This window comes from Accipiter gentilis, chromosome 1 (assembly GCF_929443795.1).
Source record: "Accipiter gentilis chromosome 1, bAccGen1.1, whole genome shotgun sequence".
Classification (NCBI taxonomy): Eukaryota; Metazoa; Chordata; class Aves; order Accipitriformes; family Accipitridae; genus Astur; species Astur gentilis.
Window position 1 is genome coordinate 25,866,204 of NC_064880.1, and position 17,486 is coordinate 25,883,689.

Genomic DNA, 17,486 nt, shown 5'->3' on the forward strand with positions numbered 1-17,486 from the left:
GAAGGAGGTTTAATTCCCCAAGTGCAGCCCTAGTACCACCTGGTGGCCAACTGGCAGAATTTCTCACTGGTTGGATTGCCCATTATGCTCCAGTAGCCTTCATCTCACTTATTCCTGTACACTCCTGCCTGCACTAACAGCAGGACAAAGAACAGGTATGTGTCTGGGAGAGAGATGGATGGGTTTAGTCATTAAGCATCTTCTCAACACAGCACTGCATAAACATAGCTCTTGTGTGCAAGCAATTAACCCCAAACATGGCTTAGATTAAATTTTGCCTTTATGTAGTCTTGCCTTCAGCAGAAGGTTATGGGGACTGGAGAAGGAAGAGGGTGTGTTAATTCAAGGTAAAACCCTACTAAGCACTGCCATTTTCAAGCAAGTTTAGGCCAGGTTAACACCAGCAGTCAGATTAAAGAGAAAAGAACTTTGTCAAAATACTGCAGGCAGATTTAAGCATCTAAGTCTAAAGCTGGGATTTTAGAACAAATTTTTTTTAAAAAACCCTGTTCAATAGCCACCTTCCTGGAAGCACCAGCATTCCTGCAGTTCCAGAGGGAGACTGCTTTAAATTCTGGGCAATTTAGTGAGCTTCTTACCAGACTATGTGGTCCCAAATGAAAGTCGAGTCAAACTGAGGTATGTTCTCAGCAAGACTCTGAAACAGCCAACAAAACTAGGCCCTTCATAAAAATTGTGGTAATTGACTCATTTTTTTTAATGTATTTTGAAGTCTAGCTCAAGGCAAAAAAGGAAGTGCCTATCATTTCCCCATGAAGTAAAAGATTTGGGATCAGTGCCTCTTCTGAGGCTGACAGATTCTTGCAAGACAGTGGCTGCTATCTGTTTGGTTGAGGGATGTGCTGTATATTACTGCTGAAGCTGATAGAAAGGCAGCTCAGATTCACAGAGCTGAAGAAAAAGCAGAGCAGCAGCCTGGCATCAGCCTTAATCCAAAGAGAAAAGGTAATAAAAACCTCATCTCTATGCCTGCTCCTCACAACACTGGCTAAGCCAAAACATCCTCTTCCAAAACAAGACAGTCTCTTAATAATGATTTGTTGTGTTGTCCTTTGAATATGCAATTGGAATAAATCACTTTCAGTGATGAAGGGTTGAAAGACTGACTCTTTCAAGGCACTGACAGGACATGAGCAGAGAAAGTGCTAACAAATAAACTGATAGAAGAGGACTTAATTACGACTACCATCGTGGACAGAAATTAGCCATAAGTAGGTGGGGAATTGTGGAGAGCACCTAAAAGTTAAGGACTTCACTGACAACTGAAGTAAGCTTTTTATCAGGAGTACAAGAATATGTTTTATGGGGTAAGTTCTATCAGAGTTACCTGAGAAGTTGCCTTGCTCAAGAAGCAGTTTTTAAATTCCTATTTAAAAAAAACCATCACAACCTATTATTCATTTATTAATAGATATTAACATTATTATTCTTCATAAAATGTCAAATGGGCACAAGTATGTTTGGGAATGAAACACTGAAGTTTACAGAGAGTCACAAGGAAAACTGTGCAGAAACAAACCCTCAGTCCTTCACTGGGGGGGGGGGGGGCGGGGCTCACACAAGTCATGGTCCTCTCTGTTGTGTAAGGTTTTGTGCAAAAGACGCTTTACAGTAATGCATATTAGCTGATGGAATGACTCAGCAATGTGTCCCAAAGTACCTGGGTATTCCCAACTCCCCACAACAGAGAAATGGCACAGTCATACGCGATGTATATAAAACCTTGCGATTCAAACTCTCTCTGAGTGACTCTAATCAGTAAAGCCTGCTACGCTAACCACTGTTAATAAATGTTTTCCTCCAGCTACATGCAAGCATCCATTCACAGTTCCTAATGCTGAGAAGCCTACTGAGATTTAGAGGCCTCTTTGCATAGTAAGACACAATAGCTGGTAGAGACATCTCACTGTGATGCCAATACTGAATTTTGAACACTTAACTAATATTTCAAAGAAATAATTTTATTTCTTCTTGTCACCTTCTGTACACCTCTGTGTTTGAAATGGATCAGAGAGGAGAACCATGCATCAAAAAGAAACATACTAAGAGCAAAAAGCTTTGTGTATAACAAGTAACTTTCAAAATCCACTGGGATTTCATGACCCTAGACGCTAATTAAGCCTTAATGCTTTGATGTTAGCTCAACTCCCAACTATTTTGAAAAATCCTGTCCCGCATGCTTTTAATTTCTGAATTATCCGTCACAGGATGTTCCACACCTGTGTTTGAAGCATCTTATACTGGCTACTCTCAGAATACCTAAGAGATTGCTGATTTGGTCCAGAGTGGGAATTCTCATCTTTACAATTTGCAGTGATGCCGAAGACCCACTCTAACCTTAATGTACATGAGTAACTGAACTAACAGCAGAAAGAAGGACTGGTGATAAAGTGTGTAGCTTCTTAACTGCTTACAATCGATTACAGTTAATGAAACATCAATAGACAGAAGCAGACAGTAAAAATACAATAGTATACCTTGAATTAACAGTGGGCTTCCCAGTAAAATGGGACTGTATTACAGCATTCTGCTGGGACAGTTTACTCCATTCATTCGTTTTCTATTTAAGGAAGTCTCCACAGATGCCCGTCATGTACTCTGGACAGCCCTGCCACAATTAATAGACTTACTATTTTGTCTTTGCTGAGCTTTAGGAAGACAATACCATGTATTTAATTCCACATTGAAATACACGTTGATAATGAAGAACAGATTAGTTAAGTCTTAGTTAATTACTATTTTCAGTACAGTTCACTATCAATTAATTATATTATCATGCAATAGCTAGCATACGTCTGCTCCCCATTGGTTAAATACTTCTGCAACTATACTCCTACTGAAGTCCACAGCAAAATTCCCATTGCTCCAGTAAGCTTTAATGAAGCCCCTAAGACTCAGGAAAACAAGGCCAGTCATCTGTACTTGTTGCTTTGCTAGCATTTATGACTTTAAATGCAGTAAAGCGAAGTTACTCTGTTCTACATACGGTTTCTCCTATACTTTCAGCTGTGCTATCTGCCACGTAGGAGTGCGCTAAAACATGGGTTTGAAGGAGTTTAGAGCTGAATTTATGCCATAACTTGGGTATATTTGCTAGAGAAAAATCCTTGGACGGTAGACAATGGTTTTAGCATAGGGACTCTGATGTTTTGAAAAGTGGCAAAAAGCATGCTGGTTATTAAATACATACTACTGCAGCAGACAGGGTAACTGAAATTCAGATATGCTAGAGACAACCACTGCAATAAAATTTCCATGTTAAAGAATTGTTGAAAAGTAAGAATAAGCATTTTTCAGTAATACTAATATGCTGGGCTTTAATGGTTATCTTGACCACAGAACTGACCACAATTAAATAGACCAATACCACATAAAACTGCGGCTCAAGACATTGCTTAGAAGAATGTATCTCATCATAATTTTGGCTTTTATTTAATGTCACCTTTTTCAGTGTTTAAATGCCTAAAACAAGATCTTCTATACAAATGTGGCTCTACATACAAAAGTGTCTAATGAACATGTACACGCTTAGAGTTGTTCCTCCCCTTCACGATATTCACCTGCATTTTAAAGAAACTGATCCCCTTCACAAGCATTTGAAGACATGGGAACTGTCTCCTCAGAATGTATGTGTCTTTCAAGGAGTAACAGCAAGATGTTGACATTATAACACTATTTGCGGAAAACTCCAGACTCTTTACCACATGCATAGAGTCTAAGTCACGCTTCAGAAATTCCTGAGGTCTGGACTTGGGGTGCATCTGACCTTGGGAGACGGTCAAGGTTCATTTCTTGATGCAGCTTCCTCCAGGTCACTGGTATACCACCTAAAGCATCTATTCCATTACTTTTATTAGACTCACAAAGCTTATTCACTATGTCACTGCCCTCTGTCTCACTATTAGTACCAGTGAGACACACCAGCGAAGTATGCCTCATTAGCCAGAAACCAGTGATTTAGGGAAAATTAATGTTCTTTGACCACTGTCTGCTCAAGCGTACAGTAGGTTTATTGGCTGGAACAGTTGGTCCAGGGATGTGGCCACTTTAAAGTCAAGGCAGACAGATCTATTCTGTAACTAAGAAATGGAATTTCTAGAATACTATTCTTCATGTTGTACAGGGGATGTTTCTTGCTTTGGGTTTACACACTGTTCTTGTACAGGAATCTTGGAGTCCAATTTGTTCTCCAACATAATTTCAGAGCACTGCTCTACTCTATCAAAATGATGTATCTCCCAACTTAAGTCTTGTCGATAAGGCAAACAAATCTTTTTTTAAAATCTTCTTTTAATTCCCCATTATTAAAGCTAGCAGACTTTGCTCCTCTAGGTGTTACTGTGTAACATTCTGTTGTCAGCATAACAAAATAATATTTGCAATTTTTAGTAAGTTACTGAAAAGCAAATCCTTTTAATCCTCTCAGGTAAATAAACAAAGTTTGATTAAATAAAATCCTCCATTCATAACATACAGATTTTAACTTCTCTGTTGAATGATTACACAATAGTCCATGCAACTAAGATCTAGTGAATTTTTCTTCTTTACTTTGTCCTCCATAAAAAGATTCAGGATTTTTCACACAAGACACTAAAAAATAGCCCATTTCAGTTTTCCTATTCCAAACTAGATTCAAAATGTTGCTCCTTTCCCTTAGCATTAAAGCTTCTGGCTTTGCAACTAACACACATTAAATAGATCTCAGGATGTCACCAAAATGTGTAATGCTACTATGATGCATGTTTAAATTTAGGCATGCAAGTAATGCGATTAAAGTCAGTATCTGCGAAGTCAAGCACATAAGCCAAATAAAGGGTTTAATATTGTTTCTGTGTTCAGGTTCTCAAGTGCTTTCATAGACCTTTCTCTAACATGTATCATCCGCATCCCATTTAAAAAAAATACTAAGATACCCCTCAGTGTGCTGTACAGATATTCTCAAGAGTACCACAGAAAGACAGTATAGACCAGTTGTTCATGGTATGCCTCTTCCTAAAACACTGCAAATTTCTTAATAGTGCAATAAAAATAACTAACTTGAATTATAGTTGAATTATAGAGAACTACTGAATTACAGTTAAAAGTAGCAATTCTCTTGTTTAACACAGTGCTAGATAGAAGACCACTTAGCGCAGAAACTTGAATTCAGTACTCTAGCAAAACCCTACCGACTTGGTAAGAGTTTTACGCAAGTAAGTATTGAGGGATTCTTCAAACACTTCTGAATTGTTAATCAGGCCTGCAAGCACCTGAAAAACTGGGGTCTCAGAATTTGGTCCTTTATTTATTTAGAAAAAAAGAAAAGGAAATATTAGTTTATGCTGCATTTGTTGAATTTCTGAATACATTGAGATAATTTATTCGTAATATTTCAAAAGGAGTTTTTTAATCATCTCATATATGACCAGCATTTGTAATCCCTGTCATTCCTGTATGAATTTTAGATATATAGAAGTATTTTTTGTTTAAATATCTTACAAAAAGAATCATTATACTCCATGCTCCAAAGCACACAATAATGACTGGTAAGATTATGAAGTGCCCTAATTATCGCATTACTTCTATACAAAATACAAAATCTTTTAAAATACGATAAGAGCAACATATTTGATTATTTTTTGTTTTTCTAATGTGAAAGCAGAATAATGCATTTAATGGATTAATAATATGATACAGAAAAGCACCTCCTATGCAATAACTTCATAGAACGCAACACTGGATTATTAGAATGTGCTAGGTAGACTAACCATAATTTTAAAAAATTCCCACTGAACAAAAAATACACAGTTTGACACAAACACCAGCTGACTTATATGTTAATTCAAACTAATTTATCTAAATGAAAAACCCACTATAAACACACTATACTAGCTAAGGAAACTCACAAAGTATGTTTTGAGAAGGGAATGTATCTAAATTCAGGATTTTTACTTTTTTTTTTTTTTTTAAGATTAGAGTAACTGAGCTAAAACAACATATTTTAAATTTGACAGAGGAGGGAGAGAGGTTGGTAACATACTAAGTAATTCAATACATTCATTCATATGACCTTAGTCTGACTGCAGTTCAATTAGGCTATAGCACCTGAATAATTTCTACAATGGAAAAAACTTTTTTTTTTTTTTTTTTATGTATAGCTCATTAGTTTCCTAATTATTTCCTCTTCCTTCAGGACAAATAAAAGGAACCTTTGCAGTTCATCTCTGAACAGGGCTGTGCATAGTCCTATTGCAAGAAACATTATCATAGGTCTGCTGAATACAGTGATCAGTGTCTTCACCTATAGATAAACCGTAGCATCTCACGTTGTTTTGACAGCATTTCATATATTTTTTTACAATCTAATAAAAACATCTGCAACAAAGAAAAACACAACGGCTGTTTTATATTACAAGATACTGTAGTATAAATTTAATGCATTTCTCAATTCTGTAAAGAAGTCAGGAATAATAGTATTCATAAATATCAGGAACAAAGCCCCCAAATCAAAACAGTAACTTAAAAAGAACCAAAAGAGGCTTTAGAAGCCTGCAAAGTGCTTTGAAAACATTAAAACCAAAACTCAACTATTGCCTCCAAATTTCTTGCTATGAGCTTTATTTTTTCACATCCCATCCTGCAGGGCAGACAATTGCTAAATTTATGACAGATTAGCAGAATTTCTCAGATATATATCACAGGTTCCACTCGCTTGCATTAAATCCCCCATAGCTTCTCTATATGGCCTACTCTAGGAAAAAAAAAGGCAAAAAAAAAAAAAAAAAGCTGTTTTTTCCTACCAGTACATTCAGTTTTATTTACAATGCCTTGAGAGAAAGACGTAATGGTACAGTTACACCAAACTAGCCCACATCAATCTCAGCTGTTCTACTGAGAGTAGAAGTACCAAAAAAAAAGTTACACTAACTTTCACAGTTACACATTAATTTTAGAACTACCACACAACGACAAAAAAGTTATCAACTTTACAGATTACAGGAGAAAACCACGAATTTTTAATTTTTAAAGAAAAACAAAGTTACTAAAAATATATTTTTTACCGTACCTCCTTTTAATTTTTTTTTTCCAGAAAGCTGATCTTAACAGGTTATAAAGAAAATTATTTCTTCAGCCACATGCCTTTGTATTTTATCTTTATTTAAAATAAAAAGTCACATAAATTATAAAAAAATTGGTTTTGGCCATGTGGCTCCCTCCCCCAAATTGACACTTTATAAAAACCTTCTGTACTTTTTTTTCCCCCTCCCTCTCTCCCTCTCTACTACCTCCAAGATGGTAGGAAAGTTGTTGTTTTGGAGGGCAGAGGAGCCGCTCTCTGATGTTATGTCCTCTCAGTGCCTGTAGTGGTGCTGTAGGAGGCTGCTGGCTCTCTTCTTGAGCAGCCCCAGCAGCCCTGCCTTCTTTGCTGGAGAATATATTCAGGGATTCCCCTTAATAATCACCTACCCTCTGAGCACTTTGTAGTTTTAAAATAATAAAGAGCCCCCAAAGCTTCCTCCCCACAAAAAGCAGGATCTTCTCAGAGCCAGGGGGGCAGCAGCTCCTCAGCACAGAGCCCGAGCCCATTCCCAGTCCCTCTGCTGGGGAGGAAACTCTGATCTGTCAGCCCAACAGAGGGAAAGGGGGGAGAGGAGAGAGAGGAGAAAAAAAAAGCAGCTGGAAAGGTAAGCCAGGCCCGGCCTGCATCCCCGGGCTCGCGTAGCGCGGCAGGCGGTGCGAAGGGTGCAGGGCGGGCGGGGAGGCGGGCTACGCGAGGCCGCGGATCGGCCGGGGCGGTGTAGGCCGCAGCGGGGGGTGAGGGGAACCGGGGGGGGTTTTGAGGCTTTCGGGCGCCGAGAGGAACACCGAAGGGGGGGGTGAGACGGTCGGCGGAGCCCAGCGGGAGGGTCGGGGCGCGGCGCCGCGGCGCCTTTGCCCGGGAGGTGAAGGGCGGCGGGGGAGAACGGGGGCGGGGGGGGCGCTAGGCCTCAGCGCGGCGCGGCCCGGCAGCTCCGCTCCCCGCCCCGCCGGGCCCCCCGCGCCGGGCCCTGGGCCCAAAGCGGGCCGAGCCCCGCTGCCGCCGGAGCCTGGCGGCTGGGGGGAGGCGGCGGGGGTGCCTCGGCCGGAGCCGCTCCCCCCCCCCCCAGCCCCGCGCCGAGCGGCGGGACGGGACGGGGGGGGCGCGGGACGGGACGGGGGGGCTGGGGGCGGCATTAATTTGCCGAAATGACTTTTAATGAGCGGTGGTGGCAGGAAGGGGTGGGGGGGGGGGAATGCCCCCAGCCCGGTCCGGGGCCGCGGAGGCGGTGCCGGTCCCGCGGGGCGTGCGGGGCCGCGCCGGCCAAGGCCTGGAAAGTTTCGCGGCGTTTTTAGGGTGCTTCCCCCTCTCGCCGTCTGCCGCCTGCCCCGCGCCCACGGGGCCAGGGCCGGCGGGGCGAGGGGCGCCCCGGGACGCGGCCGCGACCACCCCCCCCGGCCCGTCCTTCCGCCCCCCCCCCCCCCCCCCCCGGCCGCCGGAGTCCCCCCTCGACTGGGCTGGCGGCGGGCTGATTCGCCTCACAACTTTTTTGTTGGGGGGGGGGAGGGGGCGGTTTTGGGGGTGTGTGGAGGTCGTCAGAGTGCCCCCCTCCCCCCCCCGTAAGGCGCCGGCACACGGGGGCCCCGGCCTGGCCCCCGAAGGTGGGAGTGAGGGTCCGGAGCGGGGGCTGCCTTGGCCTCGCCTTCGCGCCCCGCCACGTGCTGGGGCCGGCAGCCACCTCGGCCCTGCCGGGGCCAGCGCCTGGGCCGGGGTCCCTCGGCCACCCCCACCGCCCCAGGGCCGGTTGGCGTCGGCGGGACGGGGGCTACAGCCCGCTGGCCCCGCGGCCGGGGGAAGGGATCGCCTCAGCGGCCCCTACCCAGCAAGGGCCGTGCCTGGACTTGGGCCCTCGTCCCTCTCGTGTCCCCCGCTGGAGGAGCCTAGCTGTGCCCACGGGTCGGGGTCCGGCTGGGGTGGGGGGGTCCCCGTGAGGTGCCGCTGGAGCCCAGGCCTGAAAATGAAAGGATCCTTTTTTTCAGGGAAAAGAACGTCTGGTAGTTGTGAAGTGAGCCCACTGGAAAACCCACCAACGCGCTTCACCCCGCACAGGTGAAATAGCTCTCTGGTTTCTATCTAATGTGGGAGGCGTCTAGTTTTGATCAAACGTTCCTTAGTATGTCTTTTAGCTGAAAATGCTAATGGCTTTGTACAGGTAACCTCAAATGAATTTTGGAAACGACAGTAGCGCTTACCTTAAAGCCTTATATTATACTATCTGATTAAAATATGTAGATCTATAGTTAGTTCTAACTTTGTTGCTTAACAACATACGATGAAGGTTTATTTTAAGGCTGTTCTCAATTTTTGAGAATTGGTAGACTTAAAGAGAAAACTGGCAAATTTAGGGCAACACATCATTCCCCTGTAGTCGCGTGCCCTCTCCTCTGGGCACCCCTGTACTGGCAGTGTTGCACACTAAGGCTGTACCCACCAGGTACCGCTGCTGACTGCTGCGCTGGAGCGCTCGTGGTTTTTTATGAAGCTGTCACTTATAACCTGGTAACATTTTTGCAGCCATCTTCAGCCTCTTATGTGATTTGTTTGTAATATATATGTACATCAGACAAGTTTTATTAATTGTAAAGCTAAATTATTTATAGAAAGCAACCTGAAATTTACTTAGTGGGAGTTATTTTGATGTTTCAATATTATTATGGTGAGTGAATGAATTTGTATGTTAGGGCCTGGTCCTGTACAGAGTTGCATGTACAGTGTTCTCACAGTACGGTAAATCCTCACGTATGAATTTATTGTAATACTATATTGAACTTCAGTAGCTTATACCTGCTAAAAGGCTGCTCTGTGAGGAGCTCTGCTGTTTTATTTTATTGAGTATTCCTACTGAAGCAAGAATGATGTTCCTATGTTGTGTGAAAATAAGCTTGTTTGTCTTTGCAGTATTGGGACTAAAAATAAGACTAAGGCATTTTGTTTAACCGCATATGCAAGTGCAGGTTATCTGTTATTCAAATAAATAAAAGGCTTGGATGTACAGCCTTTTTTTTTTTTTTTTTTTTTTTTTCCTTAAAGTACAGATGCAAGATATGCTGTGGTATGTTTAGTATTTGCTTTCTCTCAGGATCATGGTTTTGATATTTTGAGATAACGTTTTAAAGTGCATTTCTGCGACGTTGTGATGGCCTAAGTGTTCCATTTATTGTTGCATCTGAAGGCCGCCTTTCTGCAGCCCCTCTTGCCCTGGCAAAACCTGGGCCTGTTTATAGCCACACTGAAATAAGTGGGCTTCTGTGCAAGCATGAGAATATGCGTGTGAGGATGTGATTGCAGTACTGGGGCCTGAGACCTTCTGCTCAAATAGAGAAATCCTCGTTCAAAAGACTTCCAAAGATGTGGAGCCCATCTTGAACCTTAGGTCAGGAATAGCCATATTTAGGAAATGATTTTATTGAAATCTACAGGAGTGTGCACTTAGCAACAGTTACTAATCTTCCTACTTAACATCTTTTCTCTCTAGAAGTCCTTTGAAGTTTCTGAAATTCCAAGAGTCTTAAATGTTTGGGGTTTTTTAGGCTTTGGGCTGTCTTTGTCATGTTTTCTTTAAGGCACTATTTATCAGATGAGTGAATCAGCTGAAATTAAAATTTCTGCTTAAGTTCATTTTGTGTGGGAAAACAAAAAGTAGAACCTGTTCTGCTTTGGAACAAAAAGAGTTATTTTCCCTCCTGTTAGTTATGTTTTCTGCTGTTGATTGAAACTTTTTACAAGTCTTATAAGTTCTCTAGCCATTATTAGGAATAATACATAAATTTAATTCTATATTTATTGCATTGTATTCTGAAGCATAATCTATATTACCAGTATTGCCTAAAATATACTGCTGCTTTTCTGTTAATATATCGGACATCCTTATGCAATATAAACTGCCTTTTTGCAGAGTTGAAGTAATAAGCTTTCTAAAAAGGCAGAATGAGGACAACGTTGCTGCTTCTGTCTTCCTAGGTAGATTTTAACATATGAAAAAAGTAGTCCAAATTATGATTCCAGGTGGTAACTCAAAATGTCTAGTAAGATTTAACATGTTAAGTGCCTTGATCTGTCAGGGTACTTGCATGTGTGTGCGGTACCTTGACTTGTGTGGGGGTCTTCAGAGGTGGACTTGGGTAAGGATTGTACTGTAGTTAATAGAAGTGTTCCCTACAGGAACTCTTGTAGTTGACTTTGGTTGCTTCCCAGTGTTTTCTGTCTCAGTTTGGATGCTTTTACTAACAAAAAGACTCTTGTTCCCAGAATTGTAGCAGGCTTGGTTTGGTAGCTGAGTGTAGTAGAGAATTGAGCTGTTAAATGACCAGAACTAAGCCAAAGTTATGGTTAGATCACAGAACGGGGACAGAAGTTACAACTTTGTGGTGTTGATGTTGACCACAATTAGATGTGGTGCAGCTTCTCTTGATAGCACAGAGCACTTCACAGAAGAGGTACTAGTTGCCTGAAGTCTTAATATGAAATAGAAAAAAGGAATGTTTTTGCTTTCTCTCTGATAGTATAGTTTTTACTAATACTGACTGAAAGATTTTACTGTAAGGTAGCTTTAAATGTGTGTCTTTTTGCAATGATTTTTATGGTCTCTGTTCATCTCTGAGTGGATGAAATTCCACGTTGCCCAAACATCTTAAAGTCTGTGTATTTACTGTTAGTCTCAGCAAAAGGGTCAGACAGTGGCAATGGAGGGAATTGTTCTTGGTCAAGTTGAGGAATCAACAAAACTGCTAGTTATGCTATGTGTGTTTGTGGAAAAGCTGAGGTTCTTGGAGATCCATGTTCCATTTCTGGCCCCAAGCTGATGGTTTTGGAAGCATATGTAGATGATTGTACCTTGTCTGTGAGATATCATGAACACACTGAGCAATTTAACATAAAGTCTGTGCTGGTATTAGCAAATGCAAAACAACACAGTTAAGACCTCTTTAATCGTGGCTTTTGTTTGGATGCAACGTGTGAAGCTCTGAGCTCAGTCCTCTTAATTATACATCTTTTAACCACTGATATATAATTGCCTTGCAATTTACAACACATTTGGGGATTCCATTGCCTAAAAGGGTCTTATGTATGTTGAATGTCAAGTTCTGAGCATATGTTTAAGAATGTATCCAACCCACATGATTTAAAATACTCTAATATTTTCAGCACGGTGTTTTCTCAAAATTACCAATTGAGTTTTGAGGCTATAATGCTTTGGGCTTTCTAATAGTGAGTAGGCCGTTAACTTCTCTGTAGACTACAGATGATGTCAGGTACCAAATTTCTGTATGACATAATGCTGATAATCAGTATGGTCTAGCAAAGATTGCCTCCCCAAGTTTGCTGCTGCACTGTTTCCCAGCCTCTCTGAAGGACTCTTTAACTGTTTTGGGAGAGGGTACATGGAGTGCAGAGCTACGGCTTTGTTGTCTTGGAGCTGATGTGCGCTGCAAGGGAACTGATTATGCCTGCTTGCCAGTACTAAAAGCAGTTGGGAGCTGGCTTCTTCCTATGCCTGACAGCAGGTACTGGCAGTTGCGCAGGTGTGTGCCTGTGTGTATTAAGTCTTTCATTTCTCTTTTTACAGTCACTTTGCAAACCACCTTCTGTTGCCTTATGGACCACCAGTGGCTGCACTCAGCAGAACAAGTAGCTCTGCTTTAAGTGGTGATGTCCCAGAGTGTGGCTTTGCTCTGTGTCCTGCCTATCCTGGCTATAAAACCTTGCTGGGAAGCTAAGTTTGTTGCTCTTCACATGTCCAGATAGGGCTTTTGCCAGAGGGAGGAGATTTTCTTCCAGTCAACTGCTCAGGAATAAAAAATTGGAGAAAGGAAGAAATGAATGTGTTATCAAATTACAAATGTTAGTGATAACCTCATAAGAATACAAGAAGTACCCTGCTGGGTCAGATCAGGGGTCGATCCAACCTAGTGTTCTGTCTTGGGCAGTAGGAGTAAGTGATGCTATTTAGGAAAAGCCTGAAAGCCCAGCCACTTCTTAGTGTTTTCTTCTCTTACTCCTCCACTATCCCTGTTTGTTACATTAGGCATGCTAGCAGGTACATCATTTATGTCCCCACTGTCTGTGAACTTTTCTATTGTCTTTTTGAAGCTGATGATACTGTCTGCTTCCACAGCCTCTTTGACAGCAAGTTCCAGCAGTTCACTACCTGTGAATAGTAAAAAAGAAGTAGTACTACTTTAATATGTTTTGAGTCAAACTCTTACTAGCTTCATCAAGTACCCCTAGCTTTAATATTGTGTGATATGGTATATGACTGTTCTATATTCACCTTATCCCCTAGCATGATTTTTTTAAACCTCAGTAATATCTTACATCATTTGGCAATGGCACACGTTTTTGGATTCTCTTCTGTTCTTTGCCCCATTGCTTCTGACTAGCTCAAAATCTTTTATTTAGAAGCAGTTGTTAAAGGAAAATCTAGGTTCCTCAAGAAGCAGTCTCTGGTTCATGGGTTGTGGCTAAAGCTAGTCTGAGCATATGCAAGCATAAATTATGTTTCTGTTGAACCTTTCTACACCTTCAATGTAGAGTATAAATGCAAAACCCGAAACAGCTTCCAGAAAGTTTTGTACCCTGATATTTTTGCAGTGAAGTACAGCTGCTTAAGCATTTGATTTTTTCCAGGGGAAGTCCATGTTTCCGTCATCTCTTACTGAATCCTGTGGGACAAAAATAATTTCTCCCCCACCCACTATTTAGCTAACTGTAGTTTCAGTTCTCTTCAGTTAAGCTACATGTGCCTATTCCATGCTTATGCTACTTTTTATGTAGCAGCAAAAAGCTCTGGTAAGAACTCCTGTATATTTTATTCAAAATAAAATAAAATACCGCATCAGATTAAAAATCAAAAGATTTAAAAGTCTTCATTATTTTAATCTCTCTCTCTCTCTCTCTCGTATGCTATGGAAGTTAAAAAAAAAAAAAACCCAAACGACCCTCTTTTTAGATTAAGTACAACTTCAGACTCTGATCCTGGCAGTATATCCACATAGTGCCACTGTCTTTTGGGGAGTCTGTGTAGCAATCTACCAAGAAAGATAAAATTGCAAGTTTGAGAGAGTTGCTGTAGGTGTTGGGGGTTTTTTTATAACATTGACTGCTAGGTATATTAGCTTTCTTTTTGTTTGTTGCACTGTAGTTGCACTAATTGATTCCTATCAGGATTTTTAACATGGTTATATTTGCACGAGCTTCTCTTAGTGTATATATAGATCTAAAATTCATGTTCAAGCTCATTGGTTTCCCTGAGGGTTATTGTCAGTATTTTTGCTTAAAAGTTTCATATGGCATTGTACTTGTGTCCTGTATCTTTCAGACAAGTGAGAAGTAAAGTACTATGCCTGCCTTGACACGGTCAAGTTAAATGCAAAAATAAGACTTAATTATGAGTTAAATCCAAAAATAAGACTGGGGGCACAAGAATAAATCCAGGATTATAGTGGCTGGGAACTGTGGAACAGTTTCTTTACAGAAGCTTAACAGAGGCACACCAGATACGCATTTCTCGCTGTTTACTTTGGAACCATTCTGAGGAACTCTTTTTCTTTGGTGTGTTGCTTGATAACCTTCAGAAAAGAAATGTTGCTGGGTTGTGCAAAGGAGGAGAAGGTCATTGATCCATCAAAAACTCTGCAAAGCGTGATAGTAGTAGCTTAGAAGAAGGTGGTAAGTAAACCAGAAAGAAACAGAGAGCAGCATGTGAGTCACCCCAACTGCAAGATGCACTTGTTCTTTCAAGTTTTTCATCCCGTCCAGTATGCCACCAAATACAAACTGTGGTTAACTGTTGAGAGAAGCAATCTCCAGAGGAAAAGTCTTTCTGTCAGCTTCTTTGTGTGTATGAGATGCAATTAGTTAAGACTCATTTGAGTCTTTGCTGCCATAGTAATGGAGGAGGCTGTCTCTCAAACATATGGGACCCAAACTCAGATCACAGCTCCCATATTGGGCATGTCACCATGGGATTTATGTTTTTCTTTCATGCTGTTGCTGGATAATACTGAAGTGTATGTCAGTATCTGCCTTAGTAGAGGTGTCTGAAAGGTTTATTTGGTTCTCAGCATGCTAAAGAGATAGTTCTCTCTTCCCATTCTGTGTTTTTGAAGGGCACAGCCAACAATGAACTTTTTTGTTCCTAAGACTGATACATTGTGAAGGTTCATACTCCAACGATTAGTTTCAAATATATATATATGTGTATGTAGTATGTGCTCTGTACTTTCATGTGTTTCCATGCATTGAGAGAAGTTGGGAAAGGTGATGGGAACTGGATTAGATGTCCGTGCTTGTGTTGTGCCTGTCAGGTGTAAACAAAGCATGATGCCCCTGCCCCTGGGGGTGTGTGCTTGCATGTGTACATGGAAGGGGAACTATGTGTATAAAGAGGAAATACAAAATTATCCTTAATATTGTCCAATGATTAATGAGGTCACTTGTGCTAGTTATGTTCTGTAGCATGTGTCTCCATTCTGTATGCTGTGTATGCTGCACATGTGCATATACAACTGTTTCATGAATTTTAAGTGTTTAAATTTTTAGTAGTCTTCTGTACTTCTGCTTCTACAGCTAGATATATGCTAAAGAAAGGCCCGGTTTATGCAGTTTACTGTTAGAGGTGTGATAGGGTGTTTTGTTTTGCCCTAGTGACTTAAAGTTGCTTTTCTAAATCCCCCAGTGCCAGAGTGCTTGTCATTTTTGTCAAGGTGCTTTTACACAGCGGGAGGTGAAGGCTTGTACCTTCACAAGAGGAAAATGCATCTTTCCTGCAAAGTCTGTGTAGGCTCCCTCCTTGCAGTCCTGTTCTTGCCATTTCGGGCCTTGGGAACAAGTTGATTGAGGTGGTAATCTGTACATTTGCCACATGCCTCTAATTTATTACATATTTCCTGAATATCACCTCTGTGTACATTGCTTTGCTTGGTATATAACACATATGAAACTGAACTGAGTACTGAATATACCATGTTCAAAAGAGTTTATTCCAGTGCTTCAGGATAGCCTTTCTGAAGAAAAGCTGCCTTTTGCAGGCTAAGCTGAGTGTAGCAGAGTAGCTGCAGAATATATGTACTGTTAATTTTATTTGAAGATACTTGGGGTGGGGTTTGTTTGTTTGTTTTGTTTGATTGGGGCATTTTTGTTGTTTGATGTTTTTTTTTTAAGGTGATTGCCAAAGACTCCCTAGTGTTGGGAAATGAAGAAGTACCTTATGATTGCATGGATTTGCACTGTAGGAGTCTATTTTAGGGGGGAAAAAACCCCCAGCCTCTTGCTGAAGTTAAATTTCAGCCCTCCCAGCATCGATGGGAGTACTGCTGATATTATTAATGCCTACATTTACCTAAAATAAGTACGGTAAGGTAGAAAAAGCTCTGAAGAACCATGATGACCTCAGGAGGGACTGCATATTGATGCTTGCAGAAGCTGTGAGCAACTACAAGATCTGAAGACTGTTTGTCAGGTGTGGTAAAGAAAGCTTTTTTTAAAAAATAACCACTTTCTTGCACTGCCTGATGAAATTAAAATTTTGCAGAGCAAGGATAGTCACCAGCGTTTTTGTAAGCAAAGATACTTGAAGTAAAATCTCTGCAATCAAATAGATTAATCATCATTCAACTTGATTCCTGAAAGCAGGTGATCTAATCTGATGCTTAACCTTTTTCAACTTGTAGGTCCTAATGACTTTCTGGTAGATGAGTGGAGTTTTGTTTAACAGGTTTATAAGTGCAGTGGCAGTAGAAATTTTTTTTTCCCCCAATAATTTTCCTTTCACGGTTTCCAAAGATCTGTGACTACTGATTGAAAACTATTGTGCTAGTGGATTTGGCTTATTGGATGCTAGCTGAACCATAGGGTTAGTGGCTACATCTGGCCACTTTACTTATTAAGCAGTAATAATACCTATTTTATTCTGACTGACTTTGACCTTTTTGATATTTTCCTTAGACAATCTGCTTCATCTTGATTCATCATCATTCCAGGATAGTGGTGTCCTTGGGGCTCTCTCTTAAGATTGATATGGTACAGAAGATTTAAAATCAGGTATTGTTTCGAGTCCCTCTTTCCTGCTGAAATGAAACACAGTCTAGAACTGAGTGCATTATTTTTTTCATATGTGATTTGTCTTAATATTTTGGTTCTTTCAGCTGATGTTCACAAGGAATAGAGTCACGTGATGTATGAAGGCAAACACATACACTTCTCTGAGGTTGACAATAAGCCCTTGTGCTCATATAGCCCCAAACTGTGCAAGCAGAGGCGACTTAACGGCTACGCCTTCTGTATCAGACACGTTCTGGAGGACAAGACTGCCCCCTTCAAGCAATGTGAATATGTGGCCAAGTATAACAGCCAACGCTGCACCAACCCCATCCCCAAATCTGAGGACCGTAGGTGAGTTGTGGTTACC

The 17,486-nt window shown here is 41.3% G+C and overlaps 1 protein-coding gene across 3 annotated transcripts in view; it reads left to right on the forward strand.

Annotated features, from left to right (window-relative positions):
• Positions 1 to 6,137: 6,137 nt before the first annotated feature.
• The window catches only part of INO80D (INO80 complex subunit D), a 44,545-nt gene continuing 33,196 nt past the window's right edge, over positions 6,138 to 17,486 (forward strand). For 2 of the 3 annotated variants that reach the window (XM_049807709.1, XM_049807719.1), the window contains exons 1-4: positions 6,138 to 7,685; positions 9,058 to 9,127; positions 17,024 to 17,119; positions 17,224 to 17,470. In XM_049807709.1, the coding sequence (XP_049663666.1) occupies positions 17,253 to 17,470 (218 nt within the window). In that variant the 5' untranslated portion in view covers positions 6,138 to 7,685; positions 9,058 to 9,127; positions 17,024 to 17,119; positions 17,224 to 17,252. Of the gene's footprint in view, positions 7,686 to 7,885; positions 7,944 to 9,057; positions 9,128 to 17,023; positions 17,120 to 17,223; positions 17,471 to 17,486 lie in introns of those variants that run through there. The other variant, XM_049807728.1, reaches the window with a different exon arrangement.